At 41.1% G+C, this 26,325-nt stretch overlaps 1 protein-coding gene across 4 annotated transcripts in view; it reads left to right on the top strand.

The window, feature by feature from the left end:
* SMARCAL1 (SWI/SNF related, matrix associated, actin dependent regulator of chromatin, subfamily a like 1) overlaps positions 1 to 26,085 on the top strand; it is a 35,364-nt gene extending 9,279 nt beyond the window's left edge. For all 4 annotated transcript variants that reach the window (XM_030952815.1, XM_030952812.1, XM_030952814.1 and 1 more), the window contains exons 6-17: positions 150 to 330; positions 1,269 to 1,419; positions 4,220 to 4,378; positions 6,122 to 6,187; positions 13,846 to 13,986; positions 19,165 to 19,383; positions 20,155 to 20,225; positions 22,354 to 22,456; positions 23,122 to 23,304; positions 23,797 to 23,897; positions 25,310 to 25,406; positions 25,791 to 26,085. In XM_030952815.1, the coding sequence (XP_030808675.1) occupies positions 150 to 330; positions 1,269 to 1,419; positions 4,220 to 4,378; positions 6,122 to 6,187; positions 13,846 to 13,986; positions 19,165 to 19,383; positions 20,155 to 20,225; positions 22,354 to 22,456; positions 23,122 to 23,304; positions 23,797 to 23,897; positions 25,310 to 25,406; positions 25,791 to 25,988 (1,670 nt within the window). In that variant the 3' untranslated portion in view covers positions 25,989 to 26,085. The remainder of the gene's footprint in view (positions 1 to 149; positions 331 to 1,268; positions 1,420 to 4,219; positions 4,379 to 6,121; positions 6,188 to 13,845; positions 13,987 to 19,164; positions 19,384 to 20,154; positions 20,226 to 22,353; positions 22,457 to 23,121; positions 23,305 to 23,796; positions 23,898 to 25,309; positions 25,407 to 25,790) is intronic.
* Positions 26,086 to 26,325: the final 240 nt, after the last annotated feature.

Genomic DNA, 26,325 nt, shown 5'->3' with positions numbered 1-26,325 from the left:
ACACCTGTGCATGAGGCCGTGATTTCTGTGAGCTGTTTCAGGATAGGAGATGATAGTTTTGACAAGGTTGAGGGTTGTGTCCTGAGATCCATAATGGAAGTTGTGTGTGTGTTGTCCCTTCAGATAATGAACCGCTCTGTTCTTTGCAGTGCAAGAGTTACTGAGCCTCGTGTCTGTAGAAGTGGAGCCACTGCCTGAAGCAGTAATTAAGACCTTTGCTGCTCAGCTCCAGAGATCTCCATCACTGACAGACATTCCTGATGCTGACCTTTCAGGAGTGGACTCCAGAATTGTGACGAGCCTCATGCCCTTTCAGCGGGAAGGTGTGAAGTATGTCCTTTTTGCATGCTGTTAAGCACTAGTCCTTGTCTGGAATTGCGTCATTTTTATTGGTGCCAAGGTTGTCTTCTTGTCCATGGAGGGCTCTGCATTTCTCTAGAATCTGGGTCTAGTATACTCTGCCACTTTGGGCTTTTGATTGTTTGGTATAGGATGGTTTGTTTGGGATTTTTTAAATAATTATTATTTTTTAGGTGACTTCTGTTTTATTTCTAGATAGAATTCATCATGAGTCAGGTGGAAAGTAGTATTTTGCTAGCCTAAAAAATTGATCAAATGATACATCTCTGGTCTCCCTCTTGTGATTCAGTATGTACATATTTGTCATATGATTTTTTATTTTGTAAGGTAATTTTTTTTTTCCCAAGTGCATCTCTTCTGTTGTTGTTGTTTTTTGAATATTAAATATGCATGGGAAGGGACCAGAAAATGGGATCCAAGCCCTAAAACATTTAAAATTACTAATTATATGTACAGATAAAAGTTTAAATGTCCCTGTCCCCATCATATATGATCAATAGTTGTTGATTTCAATATGCAGTCCAGGACAGTCTGTGCTTAATGGTCTTAAATTACTATTGTTTTTAGTAATAATTTCTTAGCTAGAATGAACTCTGGAACACAATGTGAGTAATATAATGGAAAAAATGTGCTTTAAATAATTGTAAGGTCTTGAGACTACTTCTCATATGAAATCAAAATCTCTTAAGAACTGAGCTGAACCACTCTGTTAAGGAGTTTCCAAGCTTTGAGAGATTTGTGGGAGCTTCTCACTTGTACGAAGACTAAGGGAGAAAATCCAGGTTTACTGAAGAACCTAGATCACTTCCAGGTGATCCACATCAGAGGCTTGCTCATGACTTGTGCTCATCTTGGTTGTCAGATATAACCCATTTCTTGACTCTTCTTTCCCTCTCTGTTTTCCCCAGTTTTGCAATTTCCAGAAAGGGACGTTTGCTGCTGGCGGATGACATGGGCCTGGGCAAGACCATCCAGGCCATCTGCATTGCTGCCTATTACCAGCAGGAGTGGCCCTTGCTGGTGGTCACTCCTTCTTCTGTGAGGTTTACATGGGCAGAGGTACTGTGGGCTTGGCCATGTGCAGGGGGTCAGTGAAGAGCCTGTGGGATGGTTAGACTGTACTGTGCTTTGCCAAAGTTAAACTTCTAAATGTATTAAGGCAAAAAACCAAAAAAATGTACTGATTTAGAAACTTGATGATGGTGGGAAAATGCTTGGCACTGACTGTATGGTGTATGCCTTATTTTTTTTTTTATTGGCTGATTTTCCTTTTGTAGTCCAGCTGATCTGTTGGGAGAAGGGACAGCTAGAGAAAGTGTGTCCTCTGACCCTGTGTTAACTTCTTTCCTGCAAGTCAGTTGGTTCCAAGTGGGCATTTTGGTCATCAGTGTCAAAGATAATAGTTACATTCAAGCAATTGTCTGGTATTTGAGCCCATCATAGCAGTATTTGCCAGTTCCTTGGCTGGAACTGAGTCCCAGATGCTGGGATTCTCCGTTCTGTTCAAAAAGCCCCATTATCATCATCATTGTCTCTCATAATATGTCTTTTGGCCTGTCCAGTGTATGCTGCTGACTCCTCTGAGTCCCTTATTAATGTTGGTCAAAGCCCAAGAAAGCTTGTATGGCTGAGAAATGTGTCTTGAAATAAATCACTGCTGTAGTTTGTACACTGAGGCTGTTGGGTTGCCATAGGCTAGTGAAATGTTCACTGTGGGAGAAAAAGGTGAGCCAGAGCTTTTAGGTCAGTGAATTCTTTCCAGAGAAGGAGGAGGTGGGAGTTTAGCTTTTCCTGGAATGTGGCATTGCATCTTGGTGTGAGTTTTATTATCCAGTAGTGCAACAAAATGCAGGGTGAAAAGAAGATAAGGTTGTTTACTGAGAAAGGGAGTGATGCTCATCATACTTGAAATCTCAAGGTCTATAGACCTGTGGGACAGCACCTAACCTGAATCCATCACTTCTGTGGGATATCTACCAGGAACAATTTGGGCCTAGGTTTCCTTAAGTATTGGGCAACTGCAAATCAACTTCTACGTTCTGCTTCAGGAGATTTAAGAAATATGAGGCATTTTTGTCTGGTTGTTTTGTTTTTTTCTACATTTGAGTAATTGATTTCTTCCTTACCCTACTCCCAGCTGCCCAGGAGGCTCCTGTGAGAGATGTTTTGTTAGGACACTTGCTTTAGAGATCTGGTTGATTTTTGAGTATGTGATGGATGTGGACGTAAGAAAAATATGTCACAGAAATTCGGAAGGTGAAATTTATTATAGTCTGTAATCTACTCAGTTCATTCTTGTACAGATGTGTTGTACTGTAATGGTACAAGCTTTTGTGGTGTCTCTGGAACCAAATCAGCAGAAATTTTCTTCATCTTAGCAATATCAGTGTTGTATTTTGACTTTCTGTGCTCAGACCACTGGGTGACTTTATAGTCAAGGTGCCATGGGAAGGTACAAGGTACTCCTGGGTCTGAAGTGTTGCACCTGCGTGCATTAGAGTTCAGCACTGAAACTTAAATAATTAACAGCGTGGTTTCATAGCACTTCTTATGGACTAAGGTCAGCACCCCATAAAAAATTCAGGATCAATTTTATGGTGTAAATTAGTCTCATGTCCTTTATAAGAGGAGAGGGCTGTACAGTAGGAGTTTCCAGGTACTTTCCTTTTGCTGCCACCTTTGTCTTAAATTCTGATGTGGTGTCAAGCACATACTTTTTTGGGTAGTATCTAACCTTGCCTGCACATTTGCTCATTTGGTGGTGCTTTCAGTGAGTGGAGAAGGATAGTTCATTGTTACTTTCTCACATACTGAGAAATGTGAGAAGCTCACTTTTAACTGCTCCTGCTGCTGCATGAGATTGCTGAACAGTGGAGAGGAATGATTGTGGTTGGGGGATTTCAACAGGCAAAGCTCCTGGAGACAGAGATGCCATTTCTCATCACCATTTGGTTACATTTCTGTAGGGACCAGATCCTGATGGGCCCAGACAGTTTTCTGCAGAGCAACATCAGCAGATCTCAAATGTTGCTGAGAGCTTGGTGTCACTGGGGACAGAATTACAAGGGAAATGGTGGGTGGTCTGGCTAACAGATGGGTTTGGGGGAGGATATCTTGCTCTGGTGTGTGGAGCATTTCAAGAGGTTGATTGAATGACAATTACCACATGAATTTCAGCTGCTGTCATAGAGCAGCTGGTGTGTTGTCAACTTGATCTTTTCATTTTGGTTTTCGTTTTTTTGGTTTTGGGGTTTTTTTGGTGGACTTTTTAAGAAGAGGTGGTAGTGGAAGGGTTTTGTTCATCTGGATGATGATGTTCATCTCCACCCTCACCGTGGAGTAAACATTGCTATAGTCAGATGTTTACTGCTTAGAAGTCTGTGTTTCACAACTGTAGGTTTCCTGTTGAGTGGGAAAATTAAATTTCCCTGTAAGCAGTGGTCACAGTATTCTCTGCCTCTGAGCATAGCAGGTACCTTTCTCAAGAAGTTATGCACATTTCCACTAAAGATCAGATTTTTGTTTGGTTTTTTGGCGTATTACTGGGGTTGGTTGTTTTTCTTTTGTTTGTTTGTTTTTGGGGTTTTTTTTCCAGTAAGAAGGAACAGGGTTTGAGCTTTCCTTGCTATATAAAGTAGATGCTGCCTTGTAGCCTGAGTTCTGTTCTTGATGTTCCCAGTACCAGGGAGGTTGCCATGGGAGGGCTGCTTACCCTTACTGTGCTCCAAAGTGACGTCTAATGGTGGATGGGGTGGGTCCATGTTCTAAATATTCATGAGGATGTTCTGCATAGTGCTTTGGGATCTTGACAAAGAAGATAAGCACCAGAATGCAATGAATTTCTTTCCTCTTCCTCCAGGCATTCCACAGATGGCTTCCATCCTTGAGTCCAGGAAGCACCAATGTCATAGTGAGTGGGAAAGACAACCTAACAGGAAGCTTGATCAACATCATCAGTTTTGATCTCCTCAGCAGGATGGACAAGCAACTTAAGAGCACATTCCAAGTAGTTATTGTTGTAAGTGGTACATTAAAATCTTCAAGTTAATTGTATGCTGCAAATGGGGTAGCCTTTGTACAGCAAAGAAGTGTGAAGTGGGCCTTATTTAGGACCGAAAGTATCTTGTAATTGTGGCTGTGATCACAGCTGTCTTCATGAGTACAAGCATGAGGTTTCTCTGAAGCCTTTTGAAATAACTAGTAGAGTTTAATTCCTTTGTGATTCCTAAGGCTGTGTTTTCACTTTTACTGGTTATGGTGCCTCTCTGATTTCATTGTGCTTGGTCATGTCCCCTGCTGGAGAGAAAAGTGTTTAATGTGGTGTGTCAATACAGTAGTCATGGAATTGTATCTTCTTAAGTCTTGGACTTCAGGGTAGTGTTAGTGTTTATCCAGTAAACCAGATAACCTTTCAACATCAAGTATGTGGGTAAAGCATCAAAAAAATCTCCCTTAGCTTGTGTTCCACTGACAATCTGCATTAAGCCTTCTTTGATCATTTGTATAATTTCTTTTGTAAATTACTTCAAATTCCAGTTTTTATCTTTTTATAGAGCCACAGTAAATGGCATTTTTCTGGATTTCAGTTACTAAAAATTCAAAACATCTAGTGTTTCAAATCCAGCTTGGATCAATAGAGAGCAAAAGTGTATATGTAGCTTACTATCAGTATTTGATGTTCTCAGTCTGGTTTTCAGCACACACACACCTGCCCAAAGATCATGACAATTGGTATATATTAATCTTTCTGTTTCTCAGCATCAGATGGGAATGTGGTAATAGATGGAGTTCTTTGGAGACCAAGCTACTCATGGGGGAACTAATCTTTTTCATTTTTATATTTTGTCTCCTACACACACTGACTAAACATTCTGTCAAGGTGGAAATGCAGATTTTTATTTTTATAGGCTCAAGGCCTTGGAACTTTTAACCAGCCCTGAACTGGCAGAAGTTCTCTCTGTGTGTTTATAGGTTCAAATTTGGACCCTTGGTAGGTTTTTACAGATGAGGGTAGTCCTTCTGCATGCTGAGCTTTCCTGCTTTTTCTTCCATCTTCTTTTGGTGGCTGGAAAAATTAATGTAGCTTATTTGTTATTTGGGAGGGAGAAGGCTGTGCCTGAGAGGCTAAGCCATTACATTGTCTTTGCATGCTTGTTTCTACACACATGGAAAGATGAGAATATACCCTTGGAGGGTGCCAACTGCTTTTTGTGCCTTAAATTTTGCCTTACTATAGCAGTAGAAGTGAAGCCCATTTGAGGGTGATGTCTGAAGTAGGAGACTATTACCCACCTGGTGAGCCCTATCAGCAGAACAGTTGGATCTTAATTAGATTTCTTTTTTCCTTATCATTTGCATTAACCCCTTATTAAGGGAACTGGCACTGTATAGGTCTCCTATGTTTGCTGCATTTAAAAGATACATAGGGGCAAATGAGTATCAGTTATGGAAATAATATTCCTGTTTCTCCTTCTTCTCCAGCCCCCTCTGCTCACTTTTTTTTGGTGTTCATTTATGATTCATGCCTGCAAGGTTTGATTTTGTTCCATTTGATTGCAGCTGCAGGTTTGAGTGCAGGAAGCCTGCTACTCTGCATCCTGTCTTTTTGTTTAGAATTTGATGTGACTATTCCAATGCCTGAAATATCCTGAATGAAAGGCCTGTAATGCTAGATAGCTGAGAATATTGGGAATTTGTTCTGTGACCTGCATTTTGACTATGGATCTGAGCTCACTTTGCTTTCATGCTTGTTTTGTTTCAGGATGAATCTCATTTCCTGAAGAACACAAAAACTGCACGCTGCCGAGCTGCCATGCCTCTACTCAAGGTGTGTATGCTGGGTGCCAAAGCTCTGATTGCTAACCTCGGGCTCCCAGGGCAGTGTAGCTCCATTTACCAGGTTTAGGAACCAGCAGCTGAATTCTTTTGGTGTGTAAGGGGAAATCCAGGTCATAGTGTAGATCCAAGACTGAAATTTGGCTTTACCACTTGTTTCCATACAAATATTAGATGGTAGAACCTAACAAAACAACTTCAAAAGTTCGATATAATTGTGGTTCTGGCACTGATGAGTTCTGGGATGACAGGGAGAAGGGAATGTCAGAACTTACTGGATGCATTCAGGGAGAGTAGACAGAATATCGTGGTGTCAAAATAGCTTGTTAAATGAAAATAATCATTATCAGTTACTTCTTGGCACACAGATTGCTGCTGTATGTCAGAATGGCATTGCCTAGGGCCCTTCCCTGGTTTTAGGGTTCTTGACTGTTACTGCAGGCTGCCAGTGTACTTGTGTGGCTGGGGCGTAGGAGCATTCCTGCTGGTTACATGTACAGAGCTACTGGGAAATGGCAGAATGTGAGGTTAGTGGCACAAGTGGCCCACAGAAGGGACGCAGTAGTCAATTCTAAGATACCAGGAGAAATGTAAATTCTGATGTTTGCCTGTTGTCCTGGGATCAAAGACTCAAACTCACCCTGGTAGCCTCTAACCGATACAGATTATAGTTAGGGGTAGTTTCTAGACACTGCAGAGTCTGTATATTGGAAGAAGGTAGATGCAGTTCCTCTTCAGCAATCAACCAGCACTGTATAAAGAGCAGATTTGATCTGTGATGGCTTTACAGCAACTACCTTTGATATACAAGATTCTTAATGGCTTGCTGAAGATGGTTGTCCTTGAATAACTTGGTTGTTCTCCTTGAAGGCCTGACTCGTGTCTTCTCTTGGTTTTCAAATCACTGCAGGCTTTTAATGCTTGGAAGCTCAAGTGGGAGGTCCAATTCTGTGAGCAGTTTGAAATACAGTAATTAGGGTGTATGACTGAAAATCGTGGGAAATAACAAATTCGCCCTCATTTGAGCAAAATGCTCAAAAAACAGCCTCATCCTTTGCTACTTGAAGCTTTGTAAGGATCAGCTTGTCAAAATTATTTTCAGGCTGCAAGATACGAGAGTGAAAGATGGTAGCTGTTAAGCAGAGGTTAATTGCCTGTATGCACTTCCTGAGAATTTACAGTTTTATGCTGTCACATCACTGGTCTTAAAGAATTGAGAGCTGATGCTTCTGAAACTGTATTTCAGTCTTCTGAAAGCATTAAGAGTTTCATATTCATATGAAACATGGTGCATTATCTCACCTGCAATGAGCATACAGTACCAGATATTTTGTGTTAGATGTTCAGGTAAATTCTGTTTGCCTGGTTGCTGAGTAAAATTTCTGAAGTACTTGCTATAATAGCCATTTTTCTCTCCTTGCTTTCCAACATAGGCATTTTGGTCTAAAACCATCCCCTTTAGCAGGTGTGTCTTCAGCTCCTGGTGAGTGATGCTGTGGTCACTCCTGGCACAAGACATCACGCCAATATTTTTATATTTGAAAGAACTCCCAAAACATCAGGAGCTTTCATCACTTAAATACTGAATCTAGCAACGATACTATGTGATACCTATAGTAAGTAGCCAGTGGGATAGAAATGGGAGTATTTTCATTCTTTTACATGATACCTCAAAATTACTGAATAAAAGGTGTGGCTAGGCATGCTGTTGAGGATAATATTCTTATTCTTGCCTTCTTTATGTTAAAAAGGTCAGAGCAGCAGTAGGGCTCTTAGAAGAGAACAGAAAAAGGTGTAACTGTAAGCAAGTCTTCAAGAGGTAAACTGCTCCTAGTACCCCAGTCCCTACCTTAAGGTTACAGCGTGCAGCTGTGCCAGTGGTGTAACCAGAGGCCCTGGAGCTAATGTAGGCTTTGTTTGTCTACCTTCTGAACATTGCCACTTCTAACTGTTAGCATAATACCACTTTAAACTAGCTGAAATTGCCATAGGTGCTGGTATTTCCTATGAGGATCTCAATGTCCTAAAGCATAAAAGCTTGAGCTGACTTTTAGGGACAAAAAAAAAAAGAAACGTACTTAAGAAATGTGATCCTTGGCCCTTACATGCTGCAAAGATTTATGAGTCCATAAGGACACTGGACAGATCTAAGTTAAAACGTTTTGGAGACAGAAATGTTTGTCAGTTCTATCCATACTTAATTAATTTTTTTATCTTGATAGAATCTGCACTTTCGACTTCTCCATTTGAATAATAAATGAAATACATAAGTTGTTGCAAATGTTTATAGAGAACTGCACAATAATTGCATTAAATTGGTACATTGATAATAAAGATGACATACCTTGGATATTAGTTTCTAATTTGTCTTGTTAGATAGCCAAACTGAATCTCCACCTCTCAAATCTTTAGCTCATTGTTACAGCATTTAAAGCCTTATTTTAGTTTTTATGTCTGATATTGACAGGTTTTCAAAATGGTGTTTTTAGCCAGTCAGTCATAGTTAATCTTTTCCTGCTCTCTTGTATATATTGCAGAGCAAGTGTGGTATGGAATTGTCAACCAAAGCCATGTATTAAACATGTCACCTAAGTTTGCCCATTGGGGATTTTTAGACATCTTTTTAATATTAACAAAAGCTGCAAATTTTGTGTGTGCAGCACTCAGTATCTTTTCTGACATGCTTAGCTGCTACCCTGACAGAGATTGAGAAAAGTTTTGCTTGAGACAGAGGAAGAAATTTTGTAATGGCTGGATGTATGCAGTGGCTGTGCTCACTGCCTCATGGCTTACCCCAGGTTGTCATTAGTTTAGAGTAAATATATAGACATGCCAAATTTACTGTTAGTGGACAGAACTTTGAGAGGAACAGTAAGATAGAGTGAAATAGCAGCAGCAAGATGTTCAGGCCATATATCTTACTCCCTTCATGTTCCAGTGGATGTGCAAACTTGTGGGTGTGCAGACTTGCTCTGTCTGCCTAAGTAAAAGGAGGTGGTAGAGTTTGCACACAGTGTGTATGCATCCCAGCAGAATTATGGAGAAAAATGGATTGAAAGCTGTAGTGGAAAACAGTCCTTTGATGTTTGGTCATGTGGCAGAAATGCTGCTTTCAAAGTCAGCCAGCTTTCACACCAGCAGGTCTGTGCCAGCAGCTGCCTGAAATTTGTCCCCAGCTGCAGCAGCTCTCACGTACTCAGGGGCTAGAGGTTGCTGTGTTCAAAGTGATCTTTGTGTCTTGTTTCCATGCACATCAAAGTGAGAATAGCTTCATACTGTTGGGCTGTAGTTGAGTCACCAAAAGGCCTCGTTAGGCCTGGCATGTCCTTCCCCCTAACTCAAAGCTGTGTCAATTGGTAATAGGACCTACTTGTCATCTTGCTGTTTTCTGTAGTCTCGTGTTTGGGACTAAGTTCTCCTAGGCGAACTGACAATACTGGCTTTTCCCTGTGCCCTGGATCCGCATCCCTCAGAGGCAGAAAGTGTCAATAGTGTTACACTTCTTGAAAGCATTTTGGTTTTTTTCTTCTAAGATTAGACTGGCTCAGAGACAAACATAGGAGAGGCAGTATACATACTACCAATATCCTTAAACCAGCAAAGCCTCAGGGATGTGGATGGAGAAGAAACAAACAAAACAAAAGTTTTTCACTGATCTGTAGTAGGATCTCTTGGGGACCAGAGTGGAAAGGATTCTACTTATTTTGACTAGCCAAGGTGCTGCATGGTCTTTATTCTTCTGCAATTGCATGGAACTGCAAAGCATGGAAACTAGGGAAGGTCCCAGTGGAAAATTGATGAGTTTTTTTGAAGCATTACAGTAAGTAGTGAAGAACTGCACTGGAAACTGATAAATAAAAGGTACTGTCTAATCAAAAATTCCAGTGGCATTAAATGTTCTTATACTCTTTGTGGTCTCTATGAGTACTGCTCTCCAACACATGGATAATATTACTAATTTCACTCTTCCCATTGAGCTGCTGTTCCATTTAATAGTCTGATACACATTCTGATGTTTGCAGGGTTAAAGGTCTTTGGTTTTGTTATGGGAGTCCAAATACACTGTGTGGCTGGAATCTAAACCTTTTATGCTTGCTGCCATAGAGCACCTTAAAAATAGTGCAGAGAAACAGGTCCATGCTGAGGTAGAAGGTGAGGAGGGAACACAAAAATTTCTATTTCTGTTGGGAAATAAACAGCAGCTGTCTTTAGGTGCTACAAATCTGTATGGATTAGATAAGTAAACCTTTCCTTATTGTCACCTGCTGAGTGAAGGAGGTTCATCTTGAAACTGAAGAAGCTGTGGGCCCTCAGGACTTCATCTTCAGATCTGCTCTTACCTTCTAAATTTTTTTTTCCTTCTTGGAATAGGAAGGCAGTTTAATTTGCTTCAGTCATAGCTTATCACTGCTGTTTGACACACATTGTCTGTCTAGATGTCAGTTAACAATAGGGAAAAGTATTTATATTTTTTTGGAATAATTTCATCTTAAGAAATGCGGAGCCCGATCTCTTGCCCAAATAGAGAAACAAACTCATGAAAGCAGCTGCTACTCTTCCCCTTTACCACATCTTCTATTTCATCAGGTGATTATTTTATTATGGTCCTTCTCAGATTTTTCATTTTGCAGGATAAGCTGTTCTTAAGATAAGCAGTTTAAAATCACACAGTAAGCAAAAACTGGGGACACGAGTAAGTGTACAGCCAGAACTAGCCACACTTATTTAAAAAAGTATGTCAGTCTGATAGCATATGGCAGAGCTCCTGCTGGGAAATCCATTTAACACAGAGACAGTCACTGTATGTTAATGAGGCTCTTTGTGTGTTCAATTATTTGTCTGTCACATAACCCCTCTGCCTCGCCTACTCCCCTTTCAATCGTTGGTTGCTGGGTCTTGACCTCTAGAGTAAGTGCCATAATTTCATAAATTATTCTTTGACTTTCAGAAGTGACTTTTGTAAATGTTTTCACAGCTGTGGAATTAATTCTTGCTGGTGTATTTTGTAATGCTACAAAGCTACATTTGTCTTAGGCTACTTAGTAAATGAGAACTTCAGACCAGGTCTCCATCAGTTCTGTGAACTTCATGCCTAAATGCAACTGAGCAGCTAATGTTAGTTCATCTGTGTGGAAATATGTATCAATTGATTACAGGATCTGATTTTGCTAGAAAGTCCTTTCTGGCCCCTGCAATCTTATTTTCTGTGGCATTGTTCCATATTATTGTTACAGACCTTTGAAGAAAGAGGCTACGTGCTCACTCTTGGCAGCACAGAAGGTTCAGCAGGAAACAAGAATTAAGCAGTGATCAGTAGAGACTTCTCTGCAGGAGCAAATCTTTACTGGCATCTATTCAAAATGAGTTGCCACTAGAAAAAGAAATGAGAATCAAAGCCATTTCTTTCATCCAGAATTTAAGTCAGCCTTCAACACTTGGAAATTTGTCATCCTAGGGTTTTTCTTTTCCTTCTGTTCTTTCTTGAGCTCCATCTGTCACAGGTTTTAACACTGAAAGGGACCTCTGGGATAATGAGTTAGACCACCTATGTTCCATAAAATTTTCTGGAATTAATTTCTGAAGTTCTTCACAGCTCTTGTAGAGTTAGTGTCTTTTGGGGTATGTTTGGGTGGTTGGTTTTGTTGTTGTTTTTATTTTTTTTTTTTTTTTTTTTACTTTTCAGTTTGCTTTAAATGGTTAATTAGAAGACATGTCACAGCTCTTGGTAAGAGCTTGGAGTAGTTGAATACCCTGTCTGTTCAGAAATAAGTTACACACAGCAAAACAGCAGCTGGACAAGTTTAGAATTCAAATAACCTGTAACTTCATCATCCTCTCTTTTGACACCTATTTAGGGACTGGGGAAGGAGCCTCAATAATTGTTTTAACTACTGGGGAATTAGTGTTCCAACCTTTTCTTGTGCAGCTCCCAGGGAACACCCTCTGAGAAGCAAGAGCCTTGAGAATGGCAAAAATTCTTTCAACACTGTTGGGTTTATGTTGCATTTATTATGTCCATGGTCTGCTTTGAATGTGTTCTTGCTTTAGCTTGATCCAGAGTTTTCTTACATGAGATGTCTGTCATCCCATGTTTCCTTTTCCTTTGCCTTCATGTTTCCCTTATTCTGGCAGTTACCTTCTGTTGTTCCATGAGGAACAAGTTTAATTTGGAGGTTTCTTGCACTTGTGGGACTTGCTTGTCTTGCTTTTTAGCAGATTTCTTCCTCAAAGGTTTCTGCTAGGTGTCAGATATTGTCTAGGTTCTGTTCAGTTGTCCTCTAGTGTTACCTTAACTTTTAAAAAGGAACTAATTTCTGCTTGATCAGTTTCCTCATGGGATATGGTATCTCTGGTCTCTGTGACTCCTTCCTCTTTTGAGTAGCATCACCACCTCTGTCTCATGCAAACTCTCACCTTCTGACATGCTCAAAGGTTTGACCTCTCCTCTTACTTAGTTCAGTAACTATTCTGCTTTTTTAAATGTTCATGGGAATTGTCTGATCCTGGTGGTGATCACATTTCCCTCTGATCTGTTTTAGTAGGGATTATTGGAGAAGGCAAGTCCCACCTTGATCACAACCTATATATAAATAGCTGATAGAGTCTTGAATTAATTTCCGGAACTCTTTTTTCCACCAGATTTGGTTGGTAAGTGGATGAAACAGCTGAATAGATCTGGATGACTTGTTGATCTCAGTGAAATGATAAAAGAATTTAATTTTCTTTTTCATTTAAATGTGAATGAGCTGTTGGTACAGATGTCACTCAACAATCTCTTTGTTATTTTAATGAACCTGCATTAAACCATGTAGGAAATTGCAAGGCACGTGTAATTTAACTACAATATGTGAATTTACAGCAGTAGAAATTCATAGCTTTTATCTAATAATAGAATTAGGTAATAGTGGTGGTATGAAGGTAGAAGTGTATCTTGGAAACTTTAATGTCTATAGTGTAATTTTTGCTCCTTCTTCTTGGGAGCACCTACTTTGGATGCAGGCTTTCTGTCCTCTTCCTGTCTCCTCTACAACACATTTTACAATCTTCTTACATGATTTGTATTTATTCTCTCAAGTTCTAGCATCCATCCAGATGTGCCTACACTCACCATTGGCTGTCAGATCTTCTGGCCCTGCATCAGACAGCTTCATTTTTTTCTCCTTGCTAGTATAATTTTAAAAAAATGAACAAAGTGAGAAAAAAAATCATTCTTCTTTGTATCTCTTCTGCTTTTGTGAGTAAGACAGTCTGTTTGTGGCTTGCTGTGGCAGGTTTATTATGAGAGAATTTATTTTGGAGGTGGGGATGTACCTGCGAGAGTGTGTCATTTTCCTGGGTGAGCTGATGCCAAATGAGAAGCTGAGCCAGGCATAAGATGTGGCTAGTGGGTAAATGGTGATTCAGAAAGTACTGTAGTAAAAATGGATGTACCCTTCTCTTAGAGCATGTGGATGGGTATTAAGAAACTCTGTGTCCCTGGAAGTTTGAAGTACTGGGCTTGAATGTCTTTAGGCAGCGATAGGTGAAGCACTCTTCCATTTAGGATACTTGAATGGGGTGTCTGGGATTTTCTTTCAGGACTGTGGTGACTTCCTAAGTTCTGCTGTGTTGTGAGCTGTATGGTGACGATGCCCTGCTTGGTTTTCCCAGGCTGCCAAGAGAGTGATCCTGCTCTCGGGAACGCCGGCCATGTCGCGGCCCGCGGAGCTGTACACGCAGATCGCCGCCGTGCAGCCCAGCTTCTTCCCGCTGTTCCACTCCTTCGGGCTGCGCTACTGCGACGCCAGGAAGGTACTGCCCTGGGAAAGGGCCAAGTGGCACTCTGCACACAGCACTGGCTTGTGGCAAAATGGGGAGGCTTTTTCTTCCTCCTTCTTTCTGCACGATATTACATCTTTTCTTGAGAAAGTTTCTCTGCAGAATAACATTTTGAAAGTTCGTAAGCTGAGGAAGTGTAGATGCTGCAGTGGTGGGCCTGTGAAGATGAAGACTACTGAGAAGGCAGTAGGGTTTCTTGCCCTGAAAGCCAAGGAAATAAAAATGGGTAAAAAAATCCCCAAGCAAATGTGGCTATAACTGGTGAAAAGAGCCTATTCTTATCAGATCTTGCCCCGCAAGTTTTTAAAAGGGGCAGAGTAACTAAGGGGGCCTTTAAGCAGCTGTAGATTTGGGCTAATTGATTTTAAAAAAATTTAAAAGAGCAAAAAGAAAAACCTACTTCCTAGTCTTAGTCACTGTTTGATAAAGGACTTCGTTGCTTGGGATTTTGGATTTTATACCTCCAGGTAAGTAAAAAATGGAAGACTTACAGACTATATCTTTGTATTCCACCCTCTTCTAATTTAGAAAATGGATGCAATCCTCAGCATATTTTGAAAATAACTCCTCTGCCAGCTGCTCAGCAGTTGTTTCCACAGAGTTACTGAGTCCAACCACTGGAAGAATTTGGCTTTGCACAAAGCCAGCATTTGCAGCCATGATAGCAAATGTCTGCCTTGATGCCAAGGTATGGGCAACTCACCTGTACTTGGATTTGCCATCCCTAGGTCTGTTGGTGTGTTGGAACACACACTGCTAAGAGAAGAGTTGTTGCTGCTGCAGCTTGTACACAGAGGCTCTAGGATCTTCTGTGCTGGTTGCATAGACACAAAAGAGGGACTCAAATCTCCCTACAGCTCTAATTCAGAATGTTCAGCAAAGTGGTTGGAAACACCAGATGACCATTTCAGTGTTCAAAAATATTTACTGAAGAGCTGAACATCATCAGTGTATGCCACAAAAATAGTTACAGCTATTTGTAGGGCTTTTGTGTTTGTTTTCTTTTGTGTTTGGGGTAGTTAACATATACCAAGTTTCCACCAAGATTCTTACTGCAGTCTCATATCAAATTATTGAATCCCCTTTTTCCTAGATCTGAATGCCCACTTGCTTTCATAGCCAGGGTAGTGCTGTTCTGTGTATGTCCAAGTGTGCAAGTGAGAGGAGCACTTAATTGGCTTTGGTAGTCATGTGCTGGTGGCATTGATTAGAGAAAGGCCATTAGCATGCAGAATCACAGAGCATCAGTCCTGGTCTCCATCCAGAGTAGGAATCATATGGAGGGAGAGGCCACATTTTCTGGTAAGCTTCATTATCTTTAAAACTGAAAGATTGCTTTCTGACCATTCCTTTCAGAATGGTTCCTAGAGGGAAATGAAGAAATACATGTTAATCTTCTTGGTTTTCTGCAGTAAAAAGGAAAGCTGATTTGCAGCATGTGAGTCTAAGTAAGTTTGGAGTTTGATAAGTCTGTTAAGGGTAAGGTTCTGCACAAGTAGCTGTCATTTCAATTATGAGGCAGATGGACCTTGGATAAAAGAAATAAAATTGTTTTACAGGATCCAGGTTATAATAGTGTGTCCTTCAGTGAAAGTCAGCATGGAGGTCACAGTCTATATCAGCTTCCCTTCAAAACCTTGTCAGGATTTCTAGTACAATTTTAATTCTATGTTTGACCTGCCTCTCCTAGATAGTTAAACATTGTTGGTCTTCTCCATGCTCACCTGGCTCATTTTGTTACAGTTAATGTCAGTAAATGATAGCATGAACCTAGGAGGAATTTGGATGTTTGGAGAAGTGGGGCTGCTGGAAATGAAGAGATGTAGATGGTATTAGAGAAGAAGATGGGACTGCTGAATATGGGTTGCCACAGATCCACTTGGCAATGAAAAAATTTAAAAAGTGGTTGTAGTTGGTTCCTTCATGACTGTAGAGTATCCCTCACATTTGTTGCTGTAGCTCTAACCTGAGACTGTGTTAGGAGTTGCATCCTCTCTGAAGAACTCTTGTGGTACTTCTGCTGTCAATACTCAAATAAATTCTGCTTTCTGTCCTAAAATTGGCAGCATTATGAGTGGAGGTAGAATTGCACAGAAGCAGAGAGGCTTTGCAAGGCTTTTGAAGATGTGTAAGGATGAAGGGTGTTATGTAAAAATGTTTTGGTATTAATAATAAATCCGATTGCACTATAAATTAAAGAAAAATTGACAAACCTGATCCATTCAATTTAAAACTAAAGTCTGACTGGTTTCTGTTTCAAGATTTTATGACAGAAAATTGCAAATATCTGGCAGATCTGATTACAAAAGTTATAGAAGTTTATAAGTATTAATTCAACCTCCCAGCATCTGTACTTTTAAAAATGCAGCAAGTGAAATGTCACCCGTTGTTTACAAGATGTCCCAAGACTGTTTCCCAAAATACATGCTGTGAATTCATTTTTCAAATTGGCTGATGTTGGCAAATATTAAGTAATTTCTATCTGAGCACATGCTCTGAATTTGTAAGAGTTTGGCAGCTTCTGCTAACACTGTAATAAGTTTACTGACTCATGTAAGATGCTGTAACACTTTGGTAAGAAAATCACAGTTGGAAGCATGTGTTATGGAATATTATGGATCAAAGCCAGATGTGTATTTTGGCAAAATAAATGTCCTTCTTTTTTCTCTCTTTTCTTTTCCACAATAGGATGTACTAAAGTAAGTTCTATAAATTCCAAAAGTAATTATCTCTTTATAACTAGCTAGGTGCAGCACAGAGCTAGAATGTTTCCTTGTTTGCAGATCATTCCAGCACCATAAGCAACATAACTTAAACATGCTGTGGGGACTCTGCCTGTGTGTGCTTTTTAACATGACAGTAGATGGTGTCTGGGCTCTGTGTGTGCCTTGTGCTTTGCCTTATAAGGATGCTGCTCTTCTGAAATCAGTTTGGCTGTGTGGACACAAAGCATATGTATAGTTGCTTGTTATGGAAGTGGAATGTGGGAAAACATGAGCTTTTAAGTGGAAAGAGGTAGCCCAAGGGATATCCAGGCCCCACAGCAGCCTTGCTGAGCAGCCTAATCATGTTGGTCCTTCCTACTCACCTTCCAGTGCACTGAGCAGTGGGGGCAGTGGGCTTTGGAGGCTGGGCACAGCACCAGGGGGGTCCTTCTTGGTTCTGTCCATCTGCTCTGCTGGGCCCATGGAGCCTGAGAAAGGGAGCATAAAGACTATGGCTCAGCAATGTCAGCTTTCATGCAGAATGCCTAAAGCTAACAAACCCAGGCAGACTTGAGCTAGCTTTCCATGCACCTGAGGGATGCATCTGTGTTGCACTCTTACTTTCAGGGAAGCAGAGCAGTAATACCCATGTTGGTTTTTTGAGGGGTTGGCTGAGATCCAGGTGGGCTTATTAACTCTAGCCCTACACCACTGGGCTCTTGTCAGAGCCAAAGTTTTAATTCTATAGAATTCAAACTAGCTATGTATTAAGGGTTTGAATTGTTTCCTGCTTTAATGAACCAACTGTAGCTAATCAGATGGTGCCATAATTATGTAGGAATAGATTAAATCAGATGAGTTTAATGATGGCCATAAGTACCAGAATCTGAAGTCAGTTAATGGTTCACATCAGTACAATATGGCAATAGGATTGCAGATTGTTTTATCTCAGCCTGAAGTAGGAATGTTCACTTTTGGATACCAGAGAGGTCTTACTTGCCTATAAGCTTTTTGATTCCTCCTCTTCCTGTCCCACAGCATGTTCTCATCCCTGTTCATCCAAGCACCACCCCTTAATACAGTCAGTAGTCAGTGGCATGACTAACCTTATGGCTAGTATGATTTATTTTTTTGTCTCATGCATTCTAGGAGAGGATGGAGGATGCAGTGAATCTTTCTCTTTTACTTCCATTTATTTATGTGTTGTAGCAGTTTTCTCTTGGGGAAGACAAAATCAATATGGATATTTAAGGTTAAGTCTATTTTATCAATGTAGCTGATCGAGGCGCTGAGGCTCCTCCCATCTCCATTATATGCATTTCAGGAGGGTATATGTAGTGGCTTACTTTGGATTGTTATTCCAAGACCAGAGGTTGTATTTTTGGACATTGCCAATATTATTTAGAACTAGAGCTATGAGAAAGATGTCACTTCTCTCCCCATCTTGGTCTTTGGTATTCCTGTAGCTGTATTCCCCATATTTGTTTGTGAAATTGCAGCAGAAAGGTTTCTTTTTTTCCCCTCGCTTCAGCATTAAAACTGTATTGGTCTCTTCTCTGAAAGACAGTTGTTTGAAAGATGCTTCTTTCGGGGACTGTACCAATTTTGATGGCACAGTTGTTCTTTCTCAGAGAAAAAAAGATAGGCTGTGGGGTTGCTGGTAGGAGAAGAGATGAGCTGAGATTAATTGAACAGGTGTATATTGCCTGCACACAGGATCTTGGAGGATAGGCCAGCTTCAGAGGGGAGTGATTCAAGGAGGACTAAATGAATGGCTTGTTCAGAGGAGCTTTGAAGTGATGATGCTTTGAAGAGACAATGTTTAGAGTAATGTCTTTTGGGCCCCAGTTTATTTCTGGTTTGCTTGAGTCTGAGCCAGACACAGTAATGGCAGAAACAGAGTATGCCAGGAAGCAGAGCAGGAGTCAGGTCACAGTGGAGAACAGGCAGTTCTGACCTAGCATGTCAGACAAGTGTAACAGCTCTGTGAAGGCATCTGGGTTAAGGATGTTTGTCCTCATGCTGGTAGAGAATATTTTTGTGTGTCTGCTTAAAGCTGAGATAAATGTGCCTGCAGAGAACTGCAGTGAATTCTTTTGGCCTTCTCAAAGCTGCAAGTGGAGAGCAGCAACACCTTGCTGTGTGAGAGTGAATATCAGGACACGTGGCTGGAGAAGGGATTCCTGCCACCTTTCTCCATAGTCTTCTTCCCTGCACCTCCCTGGGCTCTTGTAGATAGGAAGAAGGGCAGCTTGTAAGTAACCTTTTCATGTTGAGTGGATTAGTTTGTATGCTTCTACCTTATTGCCATTTTTGTCAAATCTCCTGCTGGACCATCAAGTTCTTGCCTTGTCCAGATTTCCCTGGAAATTTATTCTGCTTTTGGATTGTATGCAGAGCAATCTCTTACAGGTTTGACACTGATAACTGCTTTGATCTTTCCCAGATGCCATGGGGCTGGGACTACTCTGGATCATCCAATTTAACTGAACTGAAAATTTTGTTGGAAGAGTCCATCATGATCCGACGTCTGAAGTCAGATGTGCTTTCCCAGCTTCCAGCAAAGCAACGCAAAATGGTTGTGGTGGCTCCTGAAGGCATTAGTGCAAAGACCAAAGCTGCCCTGGCAGCTGAAGCAAAGAAGATGGCCAAAGGATATGAAAGTGTAAGTCAGAAACTTGTTTTTGCAGTGAGCCATGGCTATTTCAGGTACTTTTATTTTAAAAAACTTTTTCATGAAAAAGCAGTACCCTGAGTTCCAAAGGTCAGAGCCACACCTTATGCAAAGGCATGGTTTTAAATGAGTGTACAGCACAGTCAAAACTAGCTCAGCTTGATTTGCTTTTGATCTAAGTGGTCTACTTTGTCCCTTTGTGTGAAATACCATTTCCTCTCTTTTTTTCTCTCTTGTTAGTAATTTCTAATTGTCTTTCATATCTCCTGCCTTGCTACTTACTCTCCTGTCTAGCCTTGTAATCTCGTTCAGCCTACAAAAACAGACTTATTTGTGTTGTGAACAAAGCAGTAGCCAAAAATGCAAAGGGTTTATTTTTGCTTTTCTTGTTTGTTTTCCTTGTATGGGTGGAAAATGCATGTTGCAGGCTCCTAGGCTGCTAATACAGTTCTGTAAGAACTTAAGGGGTTTTTCCTTGCCATTTTAGTTGGGACACGCTTTCTCAACTACAACTGCATTTGTGATACACTTGTCATCCAGCTGGTGGGAGTTGAGTGGGAGGTAGGGAGGGAGGTGTCAGGGCTGTGTGAGTATCTGCTGTACCTAATGGCGAGTAGGAGACTCCCCCCAGGCCTCTATTGCTTTTTTAGGCTGATTTTTTCCTAGCAAAGTGTTTATTGGCAGCTGCAGAAATACCATATCTGTAAGCAAGGAGAAAAGACATTTTTGAAACTCAAATTTGTTTATCTCTTCCTTCTACAGAAACAACAGGAGAAGGAAGCTCTTCTTGTCTACTTCAGCAGAACAGCAGAAGCTAAAATCCGCTCAGTCGTGTAAGCTCCGTGTCACTGCCTCATTCTTGCCCAGTAAAATGTGCTTTTCTGCTGAGAACAGGGAGACAGTGCCTGAGAGATAACAGTGCAGGGACATGAAGCATAGCCTCAAGTCAGCCTAGAAAAACTTGATTGTAATTACAATGTGCTAAACATTTTCTTCTCTTGGGGTTCTTTGGCTGAATATGTCCTCTAATTTCATTCCAGATACAAATCTAAACTGTTATTTGAACCATTTAAAATGACTTTGTGTTTGGGACTTGGATCAAATTCCCTGATCTGGACCCTTTTTCACTTTAAGGAGCAGGGAAATAATGAAACTTAAAAGCATGAACAGAATTTGAGAAAACAAATGCTGAAGTTCTGCTGCAGCAGGAATCCTGCACCAAAAAACTTATGAGATGGGCTTAGCTTTGGTTGTAGTGTGCTTTAGGAATCTCACAGCTCCTACTGAAGTTCTTGGCTCTTCCACAGGGCTCATGAGGGACCTCAGTAGTATAATTTTTGTACCACAGGTGTGCTTTTAACTCTCTCTTCCCTAGAAGTAATTTCTTTCTGTGCCCTTAGCCTTTTTGCTGGGACTGCAAAGGAGTTGCTTTAGGTCATAGCATAACTTTCTAGTAAGTAATATGGTATTAATATGAAAATTATTTACTTTCCACAGCTCTCTGAATGTAAGGACCAACTGATGTGCATTGTGTGATTTCACAGTCACAGACCTTGCTGCAAAATTTGCTTGCTTGGAACAGAACTACACTTCATAGTCCCAGCATTCGTTTCTGTAGAAGAGTTTCTTCCTTTTGTTAGTGAACAGTTACAAGCCTTTCATGTTTTTATTTCGGTTAAAAGTGTGAACTGCATATAAAACCATAAAGTGTTGTTTATTTGACTCTCTAGTAGGAAGTGGTCCATTTCTTCCTAGGGCTTAGTAGCATTTAAAATATCAGTTACTACAAGCTGCATGTAACTAATGATACTGTCCTGTGATCATCAGCACTTCCCATGTCTTAGCCTTAATGACTTATCTTCCATTGCTTCCACTGAAATGACTTGTCACTTGTTAAATAGAATGTGGGAATGAGATATAAAATAATTGTGATGTGGTGGTTGGCATCTGCTTACTACTCTGAATGTTTGCTTTGATATTTGTTTTAAAATACAGCAGTCCTGCTTCTCTCCCAGATTTCTTTGTTAAAATAATAGTGTCATGTAATGGGGATCTGAATATTATGAACCTTGCAAAGTTGTCTGCCATCTTAATATAGTGCTGGAAATCCTTCTTGGTCTTTTGTGACAGTTGCAGCTGACCTAGATGTGTTGACTTTAGCAAAGGTCTTGGCATTCCTCATCTTCTCAACAACTTTGCTGTTCCAAAGAAAAAATTACATCATCTGTATGGGCTTCTAGGTTTTCTTCAGGCTCCAGTTAACCTGATTGTAATACAAATTACTACATAGAAATAGGTTCTGTAGCTGTGCTGCTAGTCTATGGGAAAAGCTAGATGTTTTCATTTAAGTCACTTAAAAGAAGCCTTGTTGCCTCTCATTGGCCATTAACCTATATACGTGTGGATAACTCCTATAAATAGCTGACAAATTTAGATATTTAAGCTGGAGTAAATTGTCAGTGGGAACCCTTGCAAGAAACACACTTCTGATCAGTGTGTTTAGAGGTGTTTTCTTCTGATATAAAAACAATCCCTGTTGTGAAGTAAACCTAGGAAGTGAAACTGCATACAGATTACTTTAGTGTATTGTGATTGCGCAGAAGTTAGAAATACAGATGGATGAGTGAGATTGTAATTAAGTACAGATGATCTTCAGTCGATTGGCCTGGGATGTCATGTTCCAAGTAGGATATAATAAACTGATTTTCTTTGACACCCAAGTATAATGTAGGCAGCTGTCTGCCTGTGGTGAGGAAAAACTGAGGGAATTTTCCTTTCTGTATTTTAATCTGTAGAAGACTTGACTTGCTGCTTGCACTTTACTGCAGCTTTTTATGCTAGCCTGTTTCCTGGTGTTTGTGAATAGATGGGGCGATATCTTCAAAATTTGTTGTGAGCAAAGTCTGTATTCTCTCAGCATGTAATTTTATAGTGTTTTGGTGTTTTTCCTTTTTCATGTAGAGAGTACATCCTGGAGTTACTGGAAAGTGGGAATAACAAATTCCTGGTGTTTGCTCATCACAAGATAATGCTGGATGCAGTAGTTGCAGAGCTGAAGAAGAAAGTAAGTGACTGATTTGTCTTAACTTTATCACTGTTCCAGCTTCAAAGCTGGTGAACAGCCCCCTGGATTTATGGCTGGTCAGATAGTTCAGGACAGTTAGTGACAGAGATGATTTCTACTTGCTGTGCTTCTGAGTGTGCCCTTCACCGAGGGAGCTGAGCTGTCAGGGTGAATGCCTCACAGCATGCATTTTGTATTAGCTGAATGGCTTTTATGTATTTAATGTTCTTTAATTCCACTGTCTGCCCTGGAGCTTGTGAATTCTTGTGTTACCCTGTGTGGCCGTTGTTCTCCAGGCTTTCCTCAGAGGGAGAATGAGACTACCCAAGCCCACCATCTCTGCCTGCCTTTACCTCTGTGGTGCTCTTACATTTTTGACGTAAGATACTGTAGGGAGAGTTGATAGACCTGCCAATCATTTCTCTTGACTTCTCTTGTTTGTCTAACTTTTCATGTGAGATTTCCTTTGATGCTCCTAAAGCATGCTGGGTCACGCTGGGGCAGTGTGAAGAATGATTTAAGATAACATTCCAGACTATAAGCCACAGTGGCACTGGTGACTTTGCTCAGTGGCATCACTGGACATGAGATCCACTAAAACATGGAAGGAGTATACAAGAAAGGGGACACCAGGTCTCGAAACAGCATCTTCTGCCTTTTCACAGCACGTCGAGCACATTCGCATCGACGGCTCCACATCCTCAGCTGAGCGGCAGGCTCTGTGCCAGAAGTTCCAGCTCTCAGAGAAGCAGGCTGTGGCTGTCCTTTCCCTCACTGCTGCAAACATGGGCCTGACATTGTCTGCTGCAGATCTGGTGGTGTTTGCAGAGCTCTTCTGGAACCCAGGGGTGAGTGTGCTGAAGGGGACAGGGGTGGGATGTTCCCTGGAGAGCAGAAATGTTGCTGATTAAGAGATATAATGGGCAGGCAACTTTGTCTAGGGTTTGTCTCTTTCTGATATCTGCTGGCTCTGCAACCACAGGTGCCTGGGCTGGAACCCATGAGGCTGGTTTACACAGCTTGCTGGCAGGGGAAGGTGGCACAAAAGGGAAACATGCTTCTGTCTTTATTTGACAGAGCTCTTAATGGTTTGCCCAGCCAACACCTGAAAGGGTCCATCATCAGTGCTGACCCTCTACCTGGGAAAACTGTTCAGTGCTTTCTGGGAACCTGGTGTACCAGATTACTTCTTGGCTTACTCTGTTTGAGAATACAGGTCTTAACAGGCTCCAGATAAGAAAGAGTTGCTAAGCAGAAGAAATGAGATCCTCTGTTCTCTGATGCTTACACTGTTTCTCAGACGTTGCAGTTTTCATTTTTTGTCATGTTTTTATGTTAAGATTTTGATCCAAGCAGAAGATCGGGCACACCGAATTGGACAGACCAGCTCTGTTAATGTTCACTACCTGGTGGCTAAAGGCACAGCAGATGACTACTTATGGTAAGAAGTGAGAAAGACACTTTGGTTCTCCTGACAGGTGTTTCCACTGTTTGTTACATGTGTGGTGTGAGGGGTTAATGCTAGTGCTGATTTCCATGGCCTGTGAGGGGAGGATCAATGCCTGCCAGGGCTGCTGCAAGCTGGTGACATGGCCTGGCTGCAGTGGACATGACTGAGTGGCTGACAAGCAGGAGGAATAAAAGTAGTTACCTGACAAAGAAAGGGCTCTCAAGAAAAATTCTGGGAGAGTTGATGCATCTAAAACCTTCACAGTCTCTGTGTAAGAAGGAAGAATTGTCTTAGATACCAGCCCAGAATGTTCCTGTGCTAGGGAAGGTCCTGTAAAGTGCTGAGACTGAAATGAAGTCAGCAGACATGGGAGATGGTTCAGTGTATTGTAGATCAGTTCTGAGAAGCAGTCTGGCTGCTGTGTGCTTGGACAGGGAGCTGTGGAGGAGGACTGCACTGTTGCCTTCCTCTTCCTCTTCGGTGAGCCCTTCAAATAGATTTAAAAGCTATTGACCCACCTCTGGATCGTTATGATATGAGGCTTTTTGGCTTCAGTGAGAGTTAGCAGTGGACATTGGTCCTTAGGGCTGGGGAATCTGACATCTGGGGGTGGGCAGGATCTGAGGAATCTTTAGTGCTGCAAGAGAGCTGACCTGCAAATGATGACAAGAAATTATCCACCAGCTGCTTCATTTAAATCCAAAATTACATCTTTATTACCTTGTTTAAAGGAATGAATGAACTAAGTGAACTTGTGCAGTTCCCAGAATATCATGATGGCAAGTAATTATAACCCTACAATGCAAGGATCTGGAAACTGATGCATCACCCAAATTTCACGGAAAGTTAATGACAGTAATTGTGCCTTTATTTGTGAAATGCTGTCTGTGCAGTCATTAGTGCATAATGGGGAAGAAATATGGCTCTCGAAAGGACAGTGGCATCTTTTTAAAGACAAGAAAAAGAACAAGAGGACAAGGCTGTTTGGTAAATGCATTAATTGTGCTGTGGCCTTGGCATCTTTTAGTGTCCAGTGTGCAGGTGTGGCCAGGACCTCTCAGCCTCTTGGGCCAGTGATGGATTCTTCCTCCTGCTGTACACTGGGAGTTATCCTTGAAATGCACCATTGGTGTTGCCTCAGTCAACTAGTTTCTCTATTGGATGTATGTGTTCTCCAAATGTTTATAGCCCAAAATCCTCTAATTGTTACTAATTTAATTGATTGATATCTTAAAACAGCATACAGTGATGATAACCAACAGCAGGACAGGTTAAGGAACCAAAAAAGTTTGGTAGAAAAGCCATCTTTATTCCCAGCTGTATCGTTTTTTTAATCTACACATAGTAAATGAAGCAGTGTCCTTGATTTTTTCCTTTCAGTAATATCTGTTTATCACTCCTAGGCCAATGATTCAGGAGAAGATCAAAGTGCTGGGTGAAGCTGGTCTTTCAGAAACCAATTTCTCTGAAACAGCTGAGTCAACTAATTACTATCCTAAGGTAATTGACCTGAAAGAATATTGGTGGTCCCTGGGAGAGGCTGAATGGGCTTTGGCCTGTGTACATCTAGATTGGCACAGGTGACCTTACACTGTTCTGCCTTTAATGCCACAGACCAGATTGTTCAGCTCCTCCCAGGATCCATGCCTTGGCTTGGACTCTCCAGAGAAGTTCCAAGCCTGCTACTTGCAAGGAGACCTGTTAGCATCCATGTCATATATATATGTCTTTGAGTGTATAATGTATGAGATACATGTGCGTGTGTATCATCTGAGGTATGATCTATGCACACATGTGCACTGTGTAAGGGGAGTGTCCTCTGATTTTGCTCACTGTGTTTTACATGACTGTGGATGCAGATCCTGTTCTGTTCTGTTTCCTCAGACAGATCCAAAGCAGAAGACAATCTTTGACCTTTTCCAGAAGACCTTCTCTGAGAGCAGAGATGATGCTGATGATGTCTTGTTTTTGGAGGCAGCTGATGCTGGCTGTGAGTTTGATTCTGGCAGTGCCTTGCAAGACAGAGAAGCAGAGGCATGTTCAGTGAGTCCCAAAAAAAAGCGGCGTATTGAGGAAGTGTAAATGGTGACAGCTAAAAATAGCAGCTTAGAGATTATTTTTTTTTATTAAAAAAGAAAAACCAAAAGCAATCACATGTTATTTTTTGATTTTTTGAAAATAAAAGACTTGAAATGTTCTGTATCTCTGGCATGTTTCATCTCAAAAGGATGAGAAGGCAGTCTGACAAGTGTGACAGATGTGCAGCACACACCTGGCAGCCTGCAGGGTTTGCAGTCCTGGTTTTGCTGATGACTGAATGGACATAGGCAAGTATCATTCTGCTGTGTTTCAGCATGTCAGCTTCCACAGTTGTTTTGTTTAAAAAGCAGATAATGGTTGTCTGTCCCCAAGGCAGAAC

The sequence above is a fragment of the Camarhynchus parvulus genome, chromosome 7 (genome assembly GCF_901933205.1).
Source record: "Camarhynchus parvulus chromosome 7, STF_HiC, whole genome shotgun sequence".
NCBI lineage: Eukaryota > Metazoa > Chordata > Aves > Passeriformes > Thraupidae > Camarhynchus > Camarhynchus parvulus.
This window is presented reverse-complemented; position numbering and strand designations above follow the sequence as displayed.